The sequence below is a fragment of the Triturus cristatus genome, chromosome 6 (genome assembly GCF_964204655.1).
Source record: "Triturus cristatus chromosome 6, aTriCri1.1, whole genome shotgun sequence".
Lineage (NCBI taxonomy): Eukaryota > Metazoa > Chordata > Amphibia > Caudata > Salamandridae > Triturus > Triturus cristatus.
This window is the reverse complement of record NC_140589.1, coordinates 1,086,174,138-1,086,199,160: the sequence shown is the minus strand read 5'-3', so window position 1 is coordinate 1,086,199,160 and position 25,023 is coordinate 1,086,174,138. Positions and strand designations below refer to the sequence as shown.

At 46.4% G+C, this 25,023-nt stretch overlaps 1 protein-coding gene across 2 annotated transcripts in view; it reads right to left on the bottom strand.

Annotated features, from left to right (window-relative positions):
• Positions 1–25,023, bottom strand: part of TSNAX (translin associated factor X) — a 346,461-nt gene that overhangs the window by 260,786 nt on the left and 60,652 nt on the right. For both annotated transcript variants that reach the window (XM_085611968.1, XM_085611969.1), the window contains one exon: positions 6,865–6,995. In XM_085611968.1, coding sequence (XP_085468094.1) covers positions 6,865–6,995 — 131 coding nt within the window. The remainder of the gene's footprint in view (positions 1–6,864; positions 6,996–25,023) is intronic.

The following is a 25,023-nucleotide window of genomic DNA, read 5'->3' as shown; positions in this document are numbered from 1 at the left end:
GGCCATCATGCCTATCAACTGCATAAACACTCGCGCTGGAAGCGAGTGATTGGGTTTGAACTTGGAGATCAGCAGTTGTATGCTGTTGATCCTCACTAAATTTGGCTGGGCTGTGGCCGCCAGAGTGTCTATAGTCGCACCTAGGTACTGTTGTACGTGTGCGGGCTGGAGATGGGACTTCGGGTAATTTAGTGAGAATCCCAGACTGTGAAGAAGATGAATAGTACGGGACACGTGGCTTGCACATTGCTGGGCTGACCTCGCTTGAACGAGCCAGTCGTCCAGGTAGGGGTAGACGTGTATATGCTGTCTCCGTAAGTGTGCTGCCACCGTAGCTAGGCACTTCGTGAAAACCCTGGGCGCTGTTGTCACGCCGAAGGGAAGGACTTTGAACTGATAGTGCTGCCCCTGAACAGTGAACCGGAGGTACTTTTTGTGTGAGGGGTGGATGGGTATGTGAAAGTACGCATCCTTGAGGTCCAGTGAAGCTAGGAAGTCTCCCTGCTTGAGAAGCGGAAGGACTTGCTGTAGAGTGAGCATATGAAAGTGCTCCGAAAGAATGTACTGGTTCAGGGGTCTCAGGTCTAATATGGGCCTGAGCGACCCGTCCTTTTTTGGAATTAAAAAGTATAGGGAGTAAACTCCCGTACCCTGCTCGTGGATGGGTACGACTTCGATAGCGCCTTTTAGAAGCATACTTTCCACCTCTTGCTGTAAGAGCGTTAAGTGCTCTGAGGACATAGGACGGTTTCTTGGTGGTATTGTGGGTGGAGTGGAGGTTAACTCCAGACAGTAACCGTATTTTATAATATCTTTGACCCACCTGTCCGTGGTGATGGAGTTCCACGTGGACAGGAACCTTTGTAGTCTTCCCCCGACAGGTGTTATGTGGTCGGGAGGAAGGGAGAGGGCGTCACTGCTTGTTCTTGGGGGAGGACCTGGTGTTGCCGTAGCCACGTCCTCTGCCCTTTGTGCTGGAGCCACGATATCCACCTCGGGTGTTTTTATCGTAGGTGGTCTGTGTATTGCCTTTGTTATAGGTTTGTTGTGACCCCTGTCCTCTACCTGCTCCCTTGTTTCCGGGGCGACGAAAGGAGCCGCTCCGAAAGGACTGAGTTTGGAGAGCGCCCATGGACTTTGCAGTGTCCGTGTCCTTTTTTATCTTTTCGAGGGTGGTGTCAACCTCGGGGCCGAACAGATAGTCGGGGTTGACGGGTTGGTTCAGTATGTTGTTTTGCACCTCAGGTTTGAATCCTGAGATTCGTAGCCAGGCATGGCGTCGCAGCATGACGCTTGTGTTTATGGCCCTGGCGGCCGTGTCTGCAGCATCTAGCGCACATTTGATGGAAGCATTTGTGAGTAGCTGTCCCTCTCTGATAAGAATCTCCGCACCTTCTTTGAAGTGGTCAGGGAGGTGTTGTAGGAGGTGCTCCAATGTGTCATAATGCGCCCTATCGTAGCGAGCGAGGAGCGCTTGAGTGTTGGCTATGCGCCATATGTTGGCAGCCTGGGCGGCAATTCGCTTGCCGGAGGTCTCCAGCACCTTGGACTCCTTGTCCGGGGGAGGAGCGTCACCTGACGTCTGCGAGTGTGCCCTCTTGCGGGCATTCGCCACGACGATGGAGTCGAGTGGTAACTGTCCTTTGATGTAAGTAGGATCCCCAGGTGCTGATCTGTATTTTTTGTCAATCCTGGGGTTTATCACTCGCGCCCTAGTGGGTTCCCTGAAAATGTCCTTAGCTGGCTTGAGGACCCCCTTCAGCATCGGCAAAGTTTTCACATGTCTTTCTGAGGATGCAAAGGTGTCCATTAGAAAGTCCTCCTCGATGGTATCTGAGTGAAGCTGTACCCCATGGTTATTTGCCGCACGTTCAATAAGTGCGTTGAACGCCGCCGTATCCTCTGTGGGAGACGTTTTCGCCCCGTAGAGTTGTGAGTCCTGTGTATCGAGAGGTGCACCGGGGTCTGCGGGGTCACCCCAAGTTTGGTCAGGGTCCTGCTGGTCATCAGGGTCCGTGTCCACATGGTAGGGTACTTGGTCCTCCATGTAGTCCTCCAACGCATCCGTGTCGGAGCGCGCGGGGGAGAACCGGTGTGGATCCTGGTAGGAGGAATGGAACGGTTCATAAAGGAGAGGTTCCGATTCCACAGGCAGCTTCCTTTTCAGTGGGATCCTGAAAGGTTCCAATGGCGGTTCCGAAGTTATCCTCCGATCGTGGAGAATCATCCTGCCAGTGTCGGCGTCGATGACACGTGACGGCGACGTCTCGTCCGGAGGAACCGGAGTCTGGGTAACCCGTGTCCTGAGCTGGAACATCTTCGGGAGTGTTGACGGGTCCCGGTGAGGGTGCCGGAGCCCCGATCGGGCCCGAACCCGACGTGTCTTTGGGGGCCGCCGTGGTTTTGGCGCTTGGAGTCGCACCAGGCCGCCCTTGGGGTGTCTGTGTGGCTTTGGCACCGGGCAGGTTCGTCGAGCCGGGCGTGGATTTTTTCGGCGCCGGCGGGTCGTCGAGTCGAGGCGTGGAGATCACCAACGACGTCCTCGGTACGGGAGGCTTCGGCGTCGTCGAGGGAGCGACGCGTGGCGAAGCAGGCGGTATCGCCCTCGGTGCCGTGGGCGTTGGTAGCCGAGTAGGAATCTCGGTGCCGATGGCCTTTTTCCCTTTGCCGACTCCCATGTCGCCCGATTCCAGTGCGGCACCGAAGTCCCTCCTGGTGCGCTCGGTGCCGACTCGTTGCGCTGGCGTCGAAGGCGTTGGAGGCCTCGATCCGACCAGAGGCACTTTCAGTTTCGGTTTCGTTTGAACCGGAGCAGCTTTCGGTTTCGGTATCGTGGTAGGGAAACCAGCTGGCTTATGCGTTAATGGCTGCCGCTGAACGTCCGAGGCCGGGCCCGAGGGCGGGGCCGAAGAACTGCGGGATGGGTCTCGGGCAAGGCCCGAAGGCGATCCCTCGACCGGAGCCAAAGGCCTTGGCGCTGGCGTTTCTTCGGTGTGAACAGGTAGGCCTTGTTCATCATTGGAGCTACTCTCCTCGGCCCCTAAGGCCTCCTCGTCGTCTCCTACCTCCTCGTCGCCCCCGTCTGATCCGGGGCCGTGTTCGGAAACGGGACTGGAGGGTATGGCTTCTAAGTCTTCGACGTCGGCCTCGTCGAAGATGTCCGCAGGGGCCGGTGCCGCGTGCCGCGCCTCGAGTCTCGCCGCTCTTCGGTTCCTTAGAGTCTTCTCGGAACGGAACCCGGCACAGGCCATGCAGGTCGATTCGTCGTGGTCCGGCGAGAGGCATTTGTTGCACACCGGATGGACGTCGATGTGTGGGTACTTCGCATTGCATACCGGACACCTTTTGAAGGGCGTCCTGGATTCCATCGTCGAAGTAGTCGATGGACAGGTAAATGCGAAAGAAGTCGGTGCTGAAAGTTAGTAAACTAACAAAAAGCTATCGAACCCGATCGATAAACAGTACCGACGCGAACTAAAGGCCTTTTGGCCTCGACCAAATATTTTCCTAACTTGAGCTAAGATAGCACATCCGAACCCAATGGCGGAAAAAAACAATCTGAGGATGGAGAGGATGCCCATGCGCACTGTAGTCCAGGGGAGGAGTCACCTATCCAAGGATACTTCGAAGACTCTTCCAGGACAACAACGTGCAAACATCCGGACCCAACACTAGGCGGCGATCTATGCACAGATATGAATTCAGCAGCCCACATGCCTCGAACCAGTAGAAACCATTGGTAAATGGACAACTTGAATATCCACCGGGGCCACTTCCTGCAGGACCGCAGCAGTTCATCCTTACCCCCATCTCGGTCGCTGTAAAATAGATAAACTCATCTTTCCCCAGAGCGTTGTAGGCCTCACTAAACTAATAAAACAACACCGAGGTCCAGAAACAGCCAATGGAGATGACGTCAGCTTGTCTTCTTGACACAAGCTAGCTCGTGGCATTGATTGCCTGTCCATGGCACACGACTCAGCAAATATTTATTGTACCTTTTTGGGATGAAAGGATGAGTTTCCGTCTCCCTCCCAACAACCAAGCCCCGGCAAGCGCCGCTCCCAACACCTTTTAAAAGGGAAGCGAGGGAGCAACTGGCTGTTGTTAAACAACCTGTTGGGACTTCATTAGGTGAGGGATGTAAAGAGAGCTGCGGGAACTGACAGGGAGCAGCTAAGGACGAGAGGGCACGCAGCGTCAGACCCAGGGGGGTGAAAGGGCAGCAGGGCCGGGTCACAAAGGGTGAAGATGGTAGGGAGCGCCCTTCAACACTGTCATTACCCTGACTTGTTGTTGCTCCCCCCTTGACCCTGTTCGTCTACTTTCTCTGCTGCCCAAATGGCCACCTTAACCCTCCCCAACCAGTTTTCCTTCCCGCTTATGTATTATGGCCTCTAGGAATGTGGTCGTTCAGAGAGTACTCTGCCGGTTCTGCTACAACCTGCTTGGCTTGTCATCTCCCACCTGGGCCCTCTATCCGATGAGCCCTGCACACTGCAACAGTAGCTATGGTTACTCACGTCCCTGCGCCAACGCGTCAGCGTATTCTGGAATCTGTAGCTTTTAGTTTGCTCCACGCAAGGGGCTGTTGCATCTGAAACAGGTGTGTTAAAGAAAAGCCACGGCTTGGAAAAACTGCGCCTCCTGCCATGCAGTCGTATTACACATCTAGTCGAATAAGACACAAAACGTAATTTCTTTACATTTTACCTATTGGATTAGCTGGGCCTTGTCGTTTTTTAATTGACTGAATGCAGGCCATCTATACAAAGGGTGACGTTTTCTGAGAGCTGCCGTACAAAGCCGAAAACATTAACTACATGACCTGCATCTTAACTCAGACAAGACTAAGGGTGGACAAAATTAAACCTTTGTCCCAATGTCTTGAATCTTTGCCCTCCGAAAGAATAGGTGACGTTTAAATTTCACAGACCAGTAGAGTTGTGTGGCTGAAGATGCAGGCTGTTTTCTGTGGTCTCTGTCGGCAGTGGTATGTGTGAGGAGTGTGTTTTACACTTCGAGAGCATTGGTGTGATATGTATGTGTCTTTAGTTCTTTGGTGTGTGTCTGAGAGTGCTGGGAGGTCTGCATCATGCATTCTGTCGCCGCTCCTTTGTACATCTTGAAATGACAACAGCCAGAGCACACTGCATCCTTTCTGTAGCGGTCAGCCACCATTGAAACTCCATTTCTGTCCTGGCCCCTCTTTTATTCATCTTGTACATCAACGATCTGAATAAGTTTCTGATAACACTGACCCAAAACGTCTCACGTATTAACGGCAATAAACTTCCGGCCCCGTTATATGCCGATGATGCGGTGCTGATGGGCCGCACCCCAAAAGCCCTTCGTATTCTGGTGATTGGTTTTGTAGATTTTATGGCCGCCTTGGATTTATGCACTAATTAAAAAAAAATCTTTTTTATTGGAATGTGGGTCAAAGAAGTTTAAGTCATCAATAGTTTTAAATTGCAATAGTTTACAGAGCACTCGCACTTTCCCATATCTTGGTCTGGTATTTGCCTCAAATGGATTATGGGCGGACCATTTGGCCTATTGAAGGAGGAAGTTCACAAACTCTACTAACACGATACTCAGGCTATCAAAGCAGAGGAATACAGAGGTGGTATCTGCCACTTAACATTTTTAGACTCCAATGTATACCTATTGCTACTTATGGCGCTGAAGTTTGGGGACATACTAATAGTGGCATTATCCAGGATGACTAAAATGCCATTTCTAGCCTTCTTTAGGCTGCAAAGTCAATCGTTTTTACACATACGATTTTTGTCTACACAGTGCGTGCATGTATAATATAGATATATATCTTGCAAAGTACTCCAGGGTCCCACATGCGGGCAGGCCAATTCAGTGCTAGGACTACTGATGGGGATCCCATGGAAGAGAAGCGAGTATTTTGCCAGCCCAAGGCACGGGTGTCATTTTACAAAGTTGCATTATGGATGCTGTAGTCTTTATTCTCTGCTTTTCAACAGCTGGGACGCACACACGCGCCCATAATGCCAAGGAGCTGGTAGGAAATATGCCTACAGTTGTCCGATACTTTGTACAGACAAAGTCCAGCACTGACTTAAGGAACAGCATTAACAACGGAGAGAAACTAGTCATGAATTACCAATATAAGCTGTAATTTATAAAGGGTCCAAAATAAATGATCTGGGCTGATCCTAAATGTGAAGGGCACTTCATGGAAACATTGGCTAAAGAGTGAATATGCAAAAAAGCTGAAGGGGGCTGTTGCAAACCAATCTTTCTGTATATAGTTGATGTTCTACCCTGGTTTTGACATGAGCTTTGGCAAAAAGGTAAATGACTTAGTGTCAAGCTGTGGAGAATGTTTTAACGAGGAAATTAAGCACTCAATGGCACTAGAACGGTTTACATATTTAAGGAAACAATCCTCTAGACAAACCACAATTTTTATATAAAACACGACAAATATACACTTGTGGCATTAAAAGGATAGGAAGGTTTGGTGTCCAAAGCGCATGCAGAATATGAGTGAACGATCATTATTTCCCTACTTTTCAATTTAGAAATGAATTAGAATTTCAAAGCTCTTTAATGAGCGAGACATGGATAAAGTGTGATCAGATGGCTGGTCAGGCTGGAGGAAACCATGTTTTTACTGTCCTCTTTCTCAAATTTATTTTTTCATCCTTGCTCATTGGCAGTGAATTATCCGGAGACGCTCGGTGCAAACAAAATCATAATACATTATGATATAGGAAGCTTGATGAAATGACAAAGTGAAAACTCATTAACATTTTGAAGGTGCAACACTTTAAAAATGCAACAGAAATATTTTACCAAATACAATATACTAAACATGAATAATACCTGGAGTAAAAGCTTTGTGATACTGATACATGTCTTCTCCCATCAGTTCTTGAGCAACTTGCTTAATTTTGTGCCGGACAGCATTTAATTTGCTTTCAGATTCAGCCAATAGGTCCTCTTTGTGGGGGGTACTATTTAAGGAATAAAACATGCATAGACAGGATTGTTAGAATGCTAGTTGAGGATCCTCTACATATGACTGGAATAACTAGCCATTGTTCTGTCATAGAAGACATTTTGTAAAGGGTAAGAAACGTCTTATGGCGTTAAGGAAAGAACAAACAGTTAATTAGATATAAAAAAAGACACTTTCATGTCGAAGCATGGGCATACTCAAGCTGGCAATAAAGGAAAAGAACACAAGGCCTTTGCATTTCTGGTTATTAATTAGATCGGGATGCGAAGCCACGTCCAAAGCCCTCGAAAGAGGCATCCCAGGACACTCATGGGTAGAGCTTTTTACGTCCATGCTTAATTCATCCTAACCAAGTCAGCGGATTGAACAGACTGCATCTGTTCCGAGCTATAGTGAAGAAACAGAGTCCACCAATTCTTCAACAACACTTCTGGAAAAATCTGGTATATCCAGAATTCACTAAAGATGAAGTTCGAGTTACTATTCTAAAACAGAAACAAATGAAAGCACTGGGCCGAGAGACAGACAACTACAGCAATAATTTGGGAGTTCGCAATAAAAATGGTGGTGAGGCAAGGATGGGTCTTGCACCTTTATTATTCAACTAGTTCATTAACTACGTCGGGAAGCATTCGTTTGTGCAAAATGTAAATGTCCCAAGGAGATGGGGGGACGTTGAAAAAATATCGATTTTATTACTTGTGGATGAAGCTGTACTATTGACATGCACATAGCTCTCTATGCTTAAATTACTCAGGGTTGGGCTGAATCAATCCAGAACTTTATGGTGCCTTTCTCTGCCAGCATGGAGGCTGGCTATATTTTCGCCGATTTTTAAAGAAAGATTTGACACTGCAAACCGGCTATGAATTTATCCTTCCAAACGGACAGTGAATATATTTTTAATCCAAAATGCCTCTTATAATTATGCAGCCTGGAAAGTCACGTGGTTGTAATTTCATGAATAGTCTGACAACCACAACTACGGATATCTAATCATGTTGTTTACATTGTGAACCCAGAATTAACTTGGCTATACTTCTTTGAGCTACGATTTTTCACAAATCGAAATTTGGAAGCTCTTAATTAACCATGATGGTTACTCACTATAATGCATGTATTTTGAATCATATAAGGGATTTTGTGCCCCATATGCATTTGAATGGTGAGAGCCAGGAAAATTTAGCATTTTCAAGTAATGTAATTAAGGAATCTATCTGTCTTGCATGGAATGGGGCAAACTTGAGATTAAGAATGTTGACTGAAAATTATTAACTAAGTGCATTTGAACAATATGCTACGAGGACAGAATGACTATTTTAGATGTTAAGTAAGAGAATGAAGTTATTAAAATACTCTTCGGCTGTTTTAATATTTTATGAAATGTGAGAGTTAATTTAATCTGTACAGTGATGTTTTAATTGTGGTAGTATTTTGAATTTTATATTGTATGGCTTATATTTGTAAGTTGAAACAAATCATTTATGACCGATTGCCTGAGTATATTTTAACCATGCACAACACCACATTTTTATTTTCTTAAAGGGTCTTTATTGCCATTTTTTACATACATATTAATGTGCACCTTAAGCAGTGATGTAATGCAATACAACATTCATGCCCAACATTGTCCTGCACCCTCGAATGTGCCACAGTTCGACCATCATATGTGTAGCGGCGTGTTCACAGGCCACCCGGGCTTCTAATGAGACAGGAGTGTGCGTAATCTCAGTCGTGCGGACCGGACTAGTGAGTTATCTCAATCTCGTTCGGTCAATGGTCAAGCTCGAATATATAGGACAGGCCCCATATTGAACACAAAACTAACACCAACTGGGTAACTGTCGCTTCGGGGGATAAGATACCTGTGCAATGTGTCAGGCCTAAGGAGAGAAGGAAAGAACGGGAGGGGGAATTACCCCATAACCATCTGGTAACCCCCCCCGTCTATTGACTGTGTGGAGGAAAACAGGCCCATTGCATGACCTCCACGATGAGGGGAGCCATCTAGTACCCTTGGCCAGGGCTACCTTGTGATTGTCCCCCATTTCCTATTCTGGGACAGAGTTGTCTTGTTCGCCATCTCTCCAGGATCCACAGGACACGCTCTCCACACTCGAAAGGCATTCCCATTCATCCACTACCGCTGACCAGAGTGCAGGTATCTGTCTCCTGTGCAGCCCATGGGCCTCCTTCCCTTCGCAGTGCTCTTTCTTCAGCTTTGGCCCATGTGGTGACATTCATCATCCAGGTCTCTACGCCAGACTCCTCACTACTGGATTTCCAGGCCAGTGTTAAGCCTATATCAGGGATAAGTCCAACAAGCATTGGCATAGCCAATAGGTCTCGCCTTTGGGACCTTATGTGTTTATCGAGAACTTTTGGCTATGTTGTAGAGCATTGTGGCTGCCGTGCATCATGTTGAAAAGTTATAATAAAAAGTGTTAAACATTTTTGTTACCGTTATACAAACGAAGACGACATTATATACAACTGAACAACCGGATTAAAAAAAGATTTTAACATAAAAAAATGTCTTCTAGTTTTTTTGTACTTGCACTGCTGGCAACTTCTTCCTGCCTGGTCTCATGCTTGTTTGTTATAATTTTCTTTGTTATGGGGGAACGGGACATAAATAACGGGGGAGTGGAGGTTGGAAAACAGTATTATAATTAGAACACGAGCAGTGGACGGACAATAGGGGAGAATCAACAGATATCAGATTCCGAGGGCAGACTGACGAGATGCTTAGGTGGTGCACTGATGCAAAATGGTAGTGGTGAGTGATGTTTGGTGTTCAGGTGGTGCCAATATATTGTGTGGATTGGAGGCACATTGTGGATTATGCAGTTGTGGAGTTGAAATATGTTGTTTGGTGTGTAATTATGTGATGTGTATTGGAAATGTGTGGAGTTGAATTGGGTGGCCTGGAACTGTGGTGTTGAGTGAAATTATGCTTAGTGAAATTGTGTCATGGTGTAGAGTGCATTTATGTTGATTGGTGGTATGTGACAAAGTGTATTTATGTGGAGTGTATTTATGTTGCATTGAGTAGAGTGTAATTATGTGGCGTGTAACTATGACGCACTGAGTGATTTTGTGGAGTGCATTTATGTTGCATTGAGTAGAGTAATTATGTGGTGTGTAATTATATTGCACAGTGGTATGTGGAGTGTATTTATGTTGCACTGAGTAGTGTAATTATGTGGCTTGTAATTATGTGGTACTGAGTGGTATGTGGGGCGTATTTATGTTGCACTGAGTATAGTAATTATGTGGCGTGTAACTGTCACACTGAGTTATAATGTGGAATGTATTTATGTTGCATTGAGTAGAGTGCAATAACGTGGTGTGTAATTATGTGGCACTGAGTGGTATTATGTGGAGTGTATTTATGTTGCATTGAGTAGTGTAATTTTGTGGCGTGTTATTACGTGACACTTAGTGGTATTATGTGGAGTGTATTTATGTTGCATTGAGTAGAGTGTAATAACGTGGTGTGTAATTATGTGGCACTGAGTGGTATTATGTGGAGTGTATTTATGTTGCATTGAGTAGAGTAATTATGTGGCATAAATATGTGGCGATGAGTGGTATGTGGAGTGTATGTTGCATTCAGTAGAGTGCAATTATGTGGCACGGAGTGGTATTATTTGGAGTGTATGTTGCATTGAGTGCAGTGTAATTATGTAGCATATAATTATGTGGCACTGAGTGGTATTATGTGGAGTGTATTGATGTTGCATTGAGTAGAGTAATTATGTGGCGTGTAATTATGTGGTACTGAGTGGTATGTGAAGTGTATTTATGTTGCATTGAGTAATTATGTGGCATGTAATTATGTGGCACAGTGGTATTATGTGGAGTGTATTTATGTTGCATTGAATACAGTAATTATGTTACGTGTAATTATGTGGTACTGAGTTGTATTATGTAGAGTGTATTTAGGTTGCATTAAGTAGAGTGTAATTATGTGGCGTGTAATTATGGGACGCTGAGTGGTATTTGGAATGTATGTTGAATTGAGTGCAGTGTAATTATGTAGCATATAATTATGTGGCACTGAGGTATTATGTGGAGTGTATTTATGTTGCACTGAGTAGAGTAATTATGTGGTGTGTAATTGTGGCACAGTGGTATTTGGAGTGTATTTATGTTGCATTGAATACAGTAAATATGTGGCTTGTAATTATGTGGTACTGAGTGGTATGTGGGGCGTATTTATGTTGCACTGAGTAGAGTGTAATTACGTGGTGTGTAATTATGTGGCACTGAGTGGTATTATGTGGAGTGTATTTATGTTGCATTGAGTAGTGTAATTTTGTGGCGTGTTATTACGTGACACTTAGTGGTATTATGTGGAGTGTATTTATGTTGCATTGAGTAGAGTGTAATTATGTGGCATATAAATATGTGGCGATGAGTGGTATGTGGAGTGTATGTTGCACTCAGTAGAGTGCAATTATGTGGCACTGAGGTATTATGTGGAGTGTATTTATGTTGCATTCAGTAGAGTAATTATGTGGCGTGTAATTATGTGGCACAGTGTTATGTGGAGTGTATTTATGTTGCATTGAATAGAGTAATTATGTGACGTGTAATTGTGTTACTGAGTGGTATAATGTGGAGTGTATTTATGTTGCATTGAGTAGAGTAATTACGTAGTGTGTAATTATGTGGCACTGAGTGGTATTATTTGGAGTGTATGTTGCATTGAGTGCAGTGTAATTATGTAGCATATAATTATGTGGCACTGAGTGGTATTATGTGGAGTGTATTTATGTTGCATTGAGTAGAGTAATTATGTGGCGTGTAATTATGTGGTACTGAGTGGTATGTGGAGTGTATTTATGTTGCATGGAGTAGAGTAATTATGTGGCGTGTAATTATGTGATACTGAGTTGTATTATGTGGAGTGTATTTAGGTTGCATTAACCCCTTCAGTGCCCGCCCCTTTCCCCGCCCTGTGCCGGCCGTTGCATTAGCGGGCGGGGTCTATGACGAGCTGGACTCGTCATGGGCACAGCGCAACCGCGGCCCATGACGAGTCCAGCTCGTCATGGGCACTGAAGGGGTTAAGTAGAGTGTAATTATGTGGCGTGTAATTATGTGACAGTGGTATTTGGAGTGTATGTTGAATTGAGTGCAGTGTAATTATGTAGCATATAATTATGTGGCACTGAGGTATTATGTGGAGTGTATTTATGTTGCATTGAGTAGAGTAATTATGTGGTGTGTAATTATGTGGCACTGAGTGGTATTATTTGGAGTGTATTTATGTTGCATTGAGTAGAGTGTAAATATGTGGCATGTAATTATGTGTCACTGAATGGTATTATGTGTACTTGAGCTGAGGCGGCATCATAAAGGATAGGCTGAAGGGAAAGGGAGTGCAAGATATTGTGATGTAGTGTCCTGTAAAGTGTGGGCTAGTGATTTAGAGGGCATATTCGCAGACCCCTACATTGCCATCTTTTGTTGAAGGCATCGTGCCAATCCAGGACTGGAGTTGATAAGTGCGCAGTGGCATGTCATTTCTGCTGTATATCTCAACATTTCCCTGTAGAAAATTAATATCGCTCTAAATGGGTCTGTTCGCTTTTGTAGCAAGCGTTCCATCCTTTCTCACATCTCCTGAACACTGTGCCTGACTTCCTGGAACCTGTGTTGCTTTTGAGGCGCAAAATAAATCTTTTTAACAATTGGATTCTATGCCAGTTTCTTTACATTTAAGACTATTGCACGATGTTGCACAGATTTAAACACTATTCTCCCCTAACAGTAAACGTTTTAGTGTTTATTTTTTTTAAAGGGGCCTTTTGAACTGGCAGGAGCTCTAAGCATCAAAGAGGGAGAAAAACAAAGTTTAAACAAGCGTGCCGCGAAAGCGACCGTGCTTTGTTAAATTAGTAACATGAGCCAAGATAACGATAAGGGAGGAATTCAGCTGGCACCATGCGCGCCGCTGCTCGTTCCAGAGACGCCTAGGCCATGGGAGTGAAAGTTTAAAAGAAAGGCGGGACATGCATCCGTCTTTGGCCATTTGCGTTCTTTTATTATTGAAAGCCACATACAAAGGCCAATGGAATGTGTGGGAGGAGGCCGACCCACACGGAGAAGTCTCTTGGAAGTCTGGAGTGATTCCAAGAGGCCCTCTCCTAGAGCAGGGCATGCGCGCTGCCCTAGGCTCGACCTAAAGGGCTATTACCTACCTTCTTGGGTTTGGGGCAGGGGAAGACTACCAGTATGCACACCTTAATAGTGTTCGCTAGGGTAAGAATCAGGGTCACAGTCAGCCGTGCCAGGACTGCCCCCCGTACTTTTGGAGACGAGCGCACCCCCAGGTCATATGACTAAAGTCTGCGTCCAAGTGCGCGCACCGGGGTCATACCCTAAAGCTCACATCCATATATAGCTGCTATTCTATGTGAGGTCAGAAATGTCACGTGTGTGGTTGAATTGAATGCATTTTAGATGTGAGTTTGGGGACACCTTCCCGAGGTTTGCCAAGATTTTACCCAATTCGGGGTCGGTGATATCTCGACCCAGCACTGAATCCTATTTTGCTCTAAGGGCGGTCATGGGCCTCCTACCCATTGCATTAAATGCTTTGTAAAACTAGGTAATCAGATGAATTCCAGCCCGCAATCTGAGCAGTAAGTGGAGCACTGCGTGGGTCGGGGGTCCATCAGTGCCCATGCCCCAAAGTTTCCAGAACGTCCACAACAGTGCCTCGTAAGTGAGGAATTGGCCAGGCAACAGGTTGGTCTGTGCGGTCACGTCCTCTAGCATCATTAAGAGTGCCCAAGTGGCAGCAATCACTCCCGTCGTGATCCCCGTGGTAAGCTGTCCCGCTATGAAGTAGGACAGTGTGTCAATGTGTTGCTGGCCCACCAAAGGCACCGCAGGAGCGTGAAGAACACTGCAGTGTAATCGCCGGACGGAGGCCCCACTAGCAGCGCACTGGGACACCAGGCCGCGGGATACTCAGCGCCAGTGTAAGCAGCTTGGCCAGCAATGCCCCTGATTCATCTTCAATCAAATCAGACTCAGTCCGTCCGATTGGTCACAAACAACCACTGAGTAATCCACTGGAGTTGCTCCACTGCAAAATACGGCTTGAAATCTAGGACTTCCAGTCCACCCTCAAGTGGTGGGTGGCATAGTGTCTGAAGCAAAAACCTGTGGCGGCCCCCATCTCAGACTAACTCCAGAAGCAGGGCATCTAACTGCCTAAACCATGGGACAACCCTCACCAGGTTTGCAAAGTAGTTTAGGAGCCGTGGGAGAATCAATATCTTAGAGACCGCTATACGAGTCATGACGGGGAGCCAAAGCGATGTCCAGCAGAGGACGGAGGACTTGGTTATCACAGTCACTCCCAGGTTCCCCTCCCGCAAGTCCTCGACCTCATGAAAAATCTGGATACCTTAAAGTGGGTCACCCAGAGCACCCCCTCCTTTTGCAGCTCGAGTGTAACGCTTCCCATTAAGGGGCCCCATTACTGCCGATGGCAGGCATGTGAGCCGATGCAGAGCTCGGGAACTAAAAGTCCGCCATCTTGGCTCGGTCAGCTACGCCCCAACACCACATGGGTTCTCTTGGCATGACCAGTACTCCGCAGTACTGGCAATTTGTGATGAGAGGGTATTCTGCAACCTGGAAAACTCTCCCATTAACAGTCTGTTAACTTTTCATGAATGAATCAAACCTTTAAATATGGGATTAGGGTTTCTTCAGCTACAGTGACCACAGCTAGTCTCTCAAGAATGGAATGCATGTCATGACCGTAAACCATTGTTCAAATAACTTGCCTTATACTGATGTTTCATTCCGGTTATAGACAGTGTTTACACAGAGGGAGGTGGACAGAAATATAAAGCCCATAGTTCTGGCTTTAATGTGCAAAGCACATGCACAAAGTGATGCACAAATGCACTTAGACTATATATATTACATTTCTGTGCAAACTGCCTTTTTCCATGTATTCTATGTCTGTGCGCTATTTTTTATTTTCCAAGTCTGTGGTGCAGTGTAAACTTGGGAATAAAAATGGTTTCTGGATTCTACCACATCAGTCTGTAGTTTAGCATGGGGAGTGTGTGTTAAGGCCTGGATTTTTATGTGAGGGATACGTTTACTAATTTTGGAACATTAACAACTTCCAAGTGCATTGCATTTATAGTTTCTTACATGAACCAATAGTTCTTCCCCAACTTCCCCTTGCCAGACATTAATGGCAAGTGATATCATGCACTACACAATGCCTCTAGTTTTAGAAAATCCTGCATTTTGTTAACCCCTTCGATGCTCATGACGGAGCGGTTCCGTCATGAGCATCGGTTGGGCTGTGCTTATGACGGAACCGCTCCGTCATGAGCACAGGCCCTGGGGGAAGCGCTGGCGCTCCCCCCCTGGGGGCTCGATTTTGTGACCAATTGGGGGGTTGGCAGCGGAAGAGTTTCCGCTGCCTCCCCCGAGCCCCCCACGCTTCTCCTTGACGTCAACGCGCACAGCGCGTGCCGACGTCATCAGGAAGCGTTGGACGCGCTGGAATTCATTTCTTCCAGCGCGTCCAACGGAGAAGGTAGGTGTTTGGCTCCGGTGTGGCGGGTGATTGGGATGCCTTGAGGCATCGGGGAGAGGAAAGAGTATTTCCTCTCCCCTGATGTCTCAATGCTTCATGATCGCGCACAGAGTCGCGATCGTGGAGCAGTGATGCCCCACTAGACACCAGGGATGTGTTGTACTGTGTTAGGAAGCGACCCCTTGGGCAAGGGTCGCTTCCTGGGGGCGAATATTCATGTTAAGACTTTTCTGCCCCCCCCCGGGGGCAGATCGGTCTCATAATTAGCCGTTTTTGCTCCGGGGGGGGGGGGGGGGGGGGGGGGGAGGGGGTGCAGAAAAGCCCACTAGACACCAAGGAGGTCTTTTATAGGTTTAGGAAGTGACCCCTTGGGCAAGGGTCGCTTCCTGGGGGCCCAAAATTTTATTAAGACTTTCCTCCCAGATCGGTCGCATAAGTCGCAGTTTCTGCTCCCAGGGGGGGCAGAAAAGCCCACTAGACACCAGGGATGTCTTTTCTAGTTTTAGGAAGCGACCCCTTGGGCAAGGGTCGCTTCCTGGGGGCTAAAAATATAATTAAGACTTTTCTGCCCCGCCCCTGCAGGCAGATCGGTTGATTATGTAGCCGTTTCTGCTCCCGGGGGGGGGGCAGAAAACCCCACTAGACACCAGGGATGTCTTTTCTAGTTTTAGGAAGCGAACCCTTGGGCAAGGGTCGCTTCCTGGGGGCTAAAAATATAATGAAGACTTTTCTGCCCCCCCTGGGGGCAGATCGGTTGATTATGTAGCCATTTCTGCTCCCAAGGGGGGCAGAAAACCCCACTAGACACCAGGGATGTTATTTTTTGAGTAAAGGAAGCGACCCCTTGGGCAAGGGTCGCTCTGGGGGCCCAATTATTTATCAAGACTTTTCTGCCCCCCTTGGGGCAGATCGGTCTTGTGTGTAGCCGTTACTGGTCCCAGGGGGGGGGGGGGGGCAGAAAAGCCCACTAGACACCAGGGAATTAGTTTAAATAAAAATGGAAGTGACCCCTTGGGCAAGGGTTGCTTCCAGCGGGCAATTTTTTATAATATGTATTTGGACCCCCCGCCCCTGGACAGATTAGCCTGTTTTTTTATCCTGCTGTTTTCTGCCCCACCTGGCACACAACCAGATTGACCATTTGGGTAGTTACATAGCATATTATAATGTTTGTTATATTTTTTGTGATTTGCAATTGTAATGTTTTTTTTTTAACTTTATTGTTCTAGGTGAAGGCTTTTGCTCTTTCCAGTTTGCCGTTTCGTTACTGGTGGTTCTGCTGTTTGTGTAGTTTGGTAAGAGACTTTTTTTTTTTACAATGTAAATGTGTTTGATTTCTCTGCATGAATGTTTTTTTGCAAATGGTGTAATAATAGCAGTATGTTTGGTTTTTGAGTGTCAAAAACTGTTTGCATTGGTGCTCGATGTGTATTTTGTTGTCTTGTGAGTAATTTGTTTTTTTTTTCTTCTTTCTAGTTGGATATCGTTGGTTTTTGCTGTGTCACTGCAGAGTAGGTTCTGGTGAGTGCAGCTGTCTCTTGTAATTGAATTGTATAGTTTTTGAGTACATTGATCTTTGTGATAAAGGTACACATTTCTTTACTTACTTGGTTTGCACATTGTTGGTTGTTGTTGACTTGCTTGTGCAGTCTTCTATCTTAGTAAGTATAATGGCTAGCCGCAGGATGACTGCTCAGCAGGTTGTTGGTTTGCTGTTTGAGTCTTCCTCTGACCATGGTTCAGAGACTGACTCTGCATCTGAGGGAGAGGAGGCAGGGGACTACTCTGGCAGTGAGTTTTCTCTTCATATGGAGTCATCGGATGATGAGGATACTCTTAGTGCGGATGAAGTGCCTGTGTTAGAGGAGGAGACTGATGTGCCGATAGTGCGGCAAGAGGCATCTGGGCTGCAGCCTGTGGCTGCAAGGCTTCCCGTTGTTGTAGTGCAGCAAGAGGCTTCTGGGCTGCAGCCTGTGGCTGCAAGGCTTCCCGTTGGTGTAGTGCGGCAAGAGGCATCTGGGCTGCAGGCTGGGGCTGCAAGGCTTCCCTTTGAAAGTGATGACCTCTGGGTTGCCCCTGGCATGGTGCAGCCGGCATTGCCAGACTTAACTGGTGTTCCAGGGTGTAGAGTGAATACTGAAAACTTTTTGCCGATAAATTTTTTTCAGTTGTTTATGGACTGTGTTTTTGGCAGAGATTGTTGAGCAGACTAATTTGTATGCCGAACAGTTTTTGAGGGACAACAGTGCCAGTCTTAAGCCACACTCTAGAGCTACCCGGTGGACTCCCACAAATCTTGAAGAGATGAAGAAGTTCTTGGGTTTAACTTTTTTGATGGGCTTGCTAAGGAAGCCATCAATGTCTTCATATTGGTCTAGCAGTCCCTTGATGGCAACGTCTATTTTTCCGGCAGTCATGAGTCGTGACAGGTATTTGCTTCTGCTTCGGATGATGCATTTTGTTGATAATGGTTTAGCGTTGCCACGAGATCACCCTGAGTGTGACCGTCTTTTTAAGATTAGGCCTGTCCTTGATCACTTTGTTGGTCGCTTTTCTGAGATCTATGCTCATGGGAAAGAAATTTCAGTGGATGAGTCTTTGGTGTTGTTCAAGGGCCGCTTGGTTTTTAGGCAATACATTCCTAGTAAGAGGGCATGCTTTGGAATTAAGCTGTATATGCTGTGTGACAGTAGGACTGGATATGTCTCTAATTTCAGGGTGTACACCGGTAAGGAATTCAGGATTAACCCCCCTGGTTGTCCATCCACTTTTGGAGTGACTGAGAAAATTGTTTGGGACCTTGGTAGAGGATTTTTTAACAAAGGCCACCATTTATATGTAGATAACTTCTACACTGGTGTGCGGTTGTTCAGGGAATTGGCCAAAGTGGACACTGTTGCTTGTGGCACAATCCGCTCTAACCGTGAAGGTTTCCCAAAAGAACTTGTTTGTCAAAAGCTTGTGCGGGGACAGTGCAGTGCGTTGTGTTGCGAGGAGCTTCTTGCTGTGAAGTTTTCAGACAGGAGAGATGTCTACATGCTGACTACCATCCATGATGAAAGCACTGCACCTGTGACTGTTTGGGGTCAGGTCGCTGAAGCGCGCAAACCTGTGTGCATTTTAGACTATCATAGGCACATGGGTGGTGTTGACAGAGTAGATCAGAGGTTGGAACCTTACGCTGCTCTTTGTAAGGCTTACATTTGGTACAAGAAGTTGGCTATCCATCTTTTCCACTTGGCAATGTTTAATGCTTTTGTTGTGTTCCAGGATTCTTGCCCTGAGTCAAAGATGACTTTTGCTAAGTTTCAGGAGTCTGTAATAGGCAGCCTTGTTGTAGTGGAACAGGCAAGTGTTCCTAGAGTAGGAGTGGTGGAGGATGTTGCTAGATTGAGAGATCGCCACTTTCCTGATCACATTCCTCCCACACCCTGAAAAGATTTCCCAGTAGGAGATGTAGAGTCTGTTGGCGAAGAGGTATGCGGAAGGAGATTCGTATGTACTGCCCCAACTGTCCTTCTAAACCTGGGCTGTGGGTCCCTGCTTGTTTTAGAGCGTACCACACGCAAAATAATTTTTGGGAGCATTCATGAGTGGTAAAGTGAACTGCCTGGTCTGTATTATTTGGAAAATTTGATTCTGTTTCAAGGTTGGCGTTAGTGCAATGTATTTAGTTGCTGATTTTGTGTTTGTAGATTTGTATCTATTTGCGATTTGTTTGTGTTTTTATTTTTTTCTAAAAAAAGTCCTAAATGTGATGGCGGTGAGTGTAGGCTGGCGCTTGGCTGTTGGTGTGTGTGGACTGGCACTTGGTTGGGGGTGTGCGTGGAATGGTGCTTGGCTGGCAGTGTGCGTGGACTGGTACTTGGCTGGCGTTGTGCGTGGACTGGCGGTGTGCGTGGACTGGTGCTTGGCTGGTGGTGTGCATGGACTGGAGCTTGGCTGGTGGTGTCCGTGGACTGGAGCTTGGCTGGCGGTGTGCGTGGATTGGCGATTGGCTGCCGGTGTGCCTGGACTGGCGATTGGCTGGCGGTGTGCCTGGACTGGCGCTTGGCTAGCGGTGTGCGTGGACTGGTGTTTGGCTAGCGGTGTGCGTGGACTGGTGTTTGGCTAGCGGTGTGCGTGGACTGGCGCTCTGCTAGCGGTGTGTGTGGACTGGCGGTCGGCTGGCTGTGTGTGAGTAGTGACTTTCTGCTGGTCACTACACACACTGCTAGCTGAGTGCCACTCCACGCAATCCATCAGCCTGTGTAGTTGCTGTGTCAGGATTGTGGGCGTGTGAAAGTGATGGGCCCTTGAATGGCGCTGTGTGCTGGTGTGAGTTTTGTTATGTGATGGGCCCGCGGCTGGCGGTGTGAATGGTTTTGTATGTCTCACACGTATGAAAGGTGTATGAACGGCCTGTAAAGAGGTTGGTGCCTTGTCGTGGCTTTATAGCTCACGAGCTGTGAGTCAATGGTTCAGTTTCTCGCCCTTTCAATTATTAACAGTGCATTTCATTTTTGTGAAATCACTTGCTAATACAATTGTATCAACTGAACCATCACTCACCCTCGTGCCAAATCCAACCAGTATGTGTGTGTGCTTGAGGATTAGATGGGTGTGCAGTAATATTTGTTTTTCTGAAGCAGGGTGTACCTTGTCCCTTTTTGTGAATTTTGTAATGTGTTGCTTTTGTGCCTGGTGGTCTGAATGGTCTTGTTTGTATCACGTATGAAAGGTGTGTGAATGGCCTGTAAAGTGGTTGGTGCCTTGACGTGGCTTTACAGCTCACGAGCTGCGAGTCATTGGTTTGGTTTTTTGTGCATTTAATGATTGACAGTGCATTTCATTTTTGTGAAATCTCTTGTTAATAAAATGTAATACACTGAACCATGACTTGCCCTCATGCCAAATCCAACCAGTATGTGTGTGTGTTTGAGGAATAGATGGTTGTGCAGGAATTTTTGTCTTTAGTTTCTGTGCGAAGGTGTACTTTCCATGTAAGAATAACCCACCAACTGTAGATATTGTCGAAAACCCATGGGAGTTCATGGTGATGTCTCTCTTGTGAATTCAAAAAGTTTTTTTTATCCCCAATGTCCTGCAAACCTCAAAATGTCTGCCACATTTTCATTGCAATATTGTTCCAAAATTCTCACGCTGTAGGAACAAAGCAATAGTTCTGTCTAAACAATCTGGTTGTGCAAGGGGGGTCACTTGAGTTTTTGGCCCGGTGCTCGGCAGCCATCTAGGGAAACCTACCAAACCCATACATTTCTGAAAACTAGACACCCGGCGGATTCCAGGGAGGTATGGCTTGCGTGGATCCTCCAACGTTTCCTTACCCAGAATCCCCTGCAAACCTCAATTTTAGCTGAAAAAAATCACTTTTTTCACACATTTTGGTGTGGGAAAGTTGTGGCATCACCGGGCTCACACAAATTTACCACCACCCAGCGTTCCCCCAGGTCTCCCGGTAAAAATGGTGCCTCACTTGTGTGGGAGGCCCAAGTACCCGCGGCAGGCAAGGGCTCAAAACGCTGTGAGGCGAAATCAACATTGCCTATCCAAAAAATGTTTGGGCCCTTGCCTGCCGCGGGTACTTGGGCCTCCCACACAAGTGAGGCACCATTTTTACCGGGAGACTTATGGCGAACAAAGCGGTACAAAAGGGGGTGGTGATGGACGGATCAAACCCAGATCTGTTGACTGGGTGTGAGTGTTTGATTGGTTCTGATGCTCCGTCCATCACCACCCCTTTTTGTACCGCTTTGTTCGCCATAAGTTGGCAGGGTATGCTCAGACGTGAGTCCCTTGCTCACTTTGCCACTGGATTCAAGCAAGCCTGGCTGAAGACGGCTGAAATGCCAGAAACCGGTCCTAGGAAGCTTGTTTCCGGTCCAGGGAAGGCATGGCTTGGCAGTTCGGGCTGGACTGTTCCCATGAGGCACAGGGTCAGACTGATTTGCATATGGCCATGTCTGAACTGGGGTGGCAGTGTGGGCTAAAGAACGGTGATGGATCAAACCCAGATCTGTTGACTGGGTGTGAGTGTTTGATTGGTTCTGATGCTCCGTCCATCACCACCCCCTTTTGTAACCCTCTAGGAGAATCCACAAACCCTGGGTACCTTTAGAATCCCCATGATGTTGGAAGAAAAGCACGCAAATTTGGCGTGGATACCTAATGTGGTCAAAAAGTTACAGGGGCCTAAGCGCGCACTACCCCAAATAGCCCAAAAAAGGCTTAGCACAGGAGGGGAAAAGGCCTAGCAGCGAAGGGGTTAATAGAAGGCATCATAACAGAGCCAGATTTCCAGCTGTTACTTCTCTTTAGAGCTACCAATATGTTGTTAGTGCACGCAGTATTTTAGAAAACTTCATATTTGGTGTTCCTAGTTTTAAATAGTCCATAAGCGGTTTCCAGGTTCCACTGAATATTTGCTTTTCATTCCTAAGGTCCTGTGTCTTTCACAATGGCCGCCACACGCCTTTCTTTTGTGCTGCCTGGACCGCCGGCATGTTTATAAAACAATGAAAATGGACGTGAGGACCGGGATCTCCCTCAATCGGCTTCCAGTGTCTGAACTGCTGTCTCTGCACTCTGGCTGCTCCCTTCGCACGGCCACTATGCTCCCGTAACTGCTCGCACTGTTTGCTGCTTTCCAGGACTCTACACTCCCAGTCCTAACACAATAAGCTGAAGAGGTGCAGGGGGCAGCCCCTTTAAGGTGCGTGCACAAGGAGCTCAATCAGTAGCAGCCACTGCTCCTATTAACATATAGGCTGCTGAGCTCTTCCAACTGAAAATGCCTCGCCTGCACGAATACGGTTTCTGTGCCGGCTCCTCACACCAAAGGTTCACCACAGAGGTAACTGTACGGTAACTCCCCTTCCCCTGGCTTGTACGATGTGGGGATCTCTGGTGGTGGCATGGTCGGTGGTGCCTTACAGTGCACCAGGCCCGGCTCTAGGATTTTTTTCTTTGGGTAGGCCATAAAGAAGCATGGGTGCGCCATGAAGACGCATGGGTTCCAGTAAGTATTTCAGAGATTCGATATATTCGGTGTTGGCATCTGTCCTCTTTTGACATTTTTAAGACAATAACTACCACCCAAACAGCTACTGACTTTGCGTTCTCAGTTGCCCTTCTAGCTTTGGGAAAGGGGAAAGACTTTGCTTGTCAGAACTTTAAAATGTAGATGGGGAAAATTCAGGCTGAAGCATGGGTCAAATTATGCAGCAGTTTTGACTAAATTGTGCAACAAGAAAAAGCAAACTATGCAGCATAATGCGGCACATTATGTGATAGTATTAGTTCATTATTTTTATATTTTTACGCTTGCTAACACTAGACCTAGATTGAACTTCATTGGGACCAGTTTAACCCCTGAATATAGCAATAAGCAATCAGAAGGTGACCAGTCAACCTTAGGAAAGAACCTTCCACTCAGCGCCACCACATGTCAATGCAATTTTATAACTTTTGAACCATTTGAGCTAAAAACAACCTCTTGCAGATTATGCAGAAGATAATGGATTATGAGGCAAATCCATAGCTATGAGAAAAATGCCACGCCTGCACAATCACATAATTCCAGTGGCCCTGCCCATAGGTCCCTGCTCAAAGAATCATTCTATCACTTGTAACAATCGACATACAAATTATTGTGGTGTGAATTAATGAGTAGAATGTTTTTTCATTTAGCCAATGGAAAGATAAAACATATTTTAGTTTTACTTTTTCCATTAATTTATTTTTTATGTAATACTGCAAGCTAGTAGTGGCCTCAGAGTAGGAAGAAATTTAAAAAAACACCTGAGTAAATCTATATGCTAATTATAAACACATTTTCACGAACTTTTTGGGGAAAAGGAAATCCTTTGCAAAGCGTTTCTGTCATATCACTTTTTGCAACTCCTAGGTAGCTTGTGATGGGAGCCTGCAGCCTCTTTAGTGTGAGTGAAAGTGTTCAGGATGTCTGTGCGGTTCATTTGCACATCATAGCAGCTACTATCCCTGCGGATTTCACACCTGTCCCCAGGCCTGAAACTAGAGCATGTCAATGGTTAATAATTAAAGTAAAACAACACAGCAGGGCACAATGGGGCTTCAAGCCACTGAGACATTAGGATGAAAAACGCTCATTTTCCAGTTCACAATGGCCTAGGGTGGGCCAGGGCAATCCTTGGGTGGGCCTGGCCCACCCTCTAGAACCAGGCCTGCAGTGCACTCTGGGTGAGTAAAAATGCCCCCCATATCACTATACTACGAACACAACAGAACCCCTGCTTACAAAACCCATGCTTTTGCACCAGACTTGCTAATATTTATCCATCTTTGTGTAAATAATAATGTTTGTTACATTTTTTTCACAAAATATATAACAGTAGCCCAAGTAATAAAACAAACAAGCATTGGCATAGGCAATAGGTCTCGCTTTTGGAACCTTAAGTATTTAGTTACACAGCACAATATCCTTGGTGCAAGAACATCAACTGTTGCATGGCTAAACACTTAACAGTATCAGCCAAAATCATATTGGGGCGGTCACAATTTAGATTTCTAGGGCATAAAGCCCTTTAAAGTGAAGAAGGAACAATAATTTAGCATCCTTCTAGGGCCATCCTCTGTTCCCAGCAGAGGCCCAAGACTTTATCGCTTTCATCAACACAAATTTACAAAGACGCAGAGGCAGACTTCCCAAACATCAACAGCCCTGACCATAAAAAATGTGTCCTGGAAAAAGGTTCTAGTTTATTTGGAATGCTCCCACATCTACAGTACATTTATGGTCAAACCCTGTGGTTCCTTAAAATGTTTAATAACTGTCCATCTGGGGCTGACAAAGTCAGATTAATGGTGGCACAGACGGTTCCTGACTACGTTATTCGATTTTGCTCCGAGTCACTGAAACTAAAAAGTCGTACGGCCTCAGTGAATTCGTGCTTACCCACAGCCCGTGCCGGGACCTTTTTTTGGTGTAAAATCCCCCCTTAAAGGGACTGCAAGGACTGTGGGGCACAGCGGTGATTACATGTATTGTAAAGAATATTACACAGGTGGGAGGAAGTAGACAGGGCGCAGCAGCTACAAGTTTACAGACTTTGTTCAAGATAAAATATATAAAGGTTATTCAACTGACTCGGAGCCCCACTGTGCCACTGCCCTGAAACCCCTCTCAGGTCAGTGACCCCGGTGTCAATCGGGGTTACGGGGGCGGGGAGAGACTCATTAAGCAGCAGGCATTTCAGTGCTATAGATTAGTAATGTATAAACTGCACAACAAAAAGTTCAGTGAAGGTTTCTTACAAGTGTGTGCTTCCACGTGGCAGGGAGAGGTGTAGTTGACATGAATGAAGTGGTTTATATGGTGGGCCCATAAGCCTGGTAAGTACAATATTCAGGTTCCAGGTCGGGCCAATGGAGTGGAAGATGGTATAACTCTTTTTAG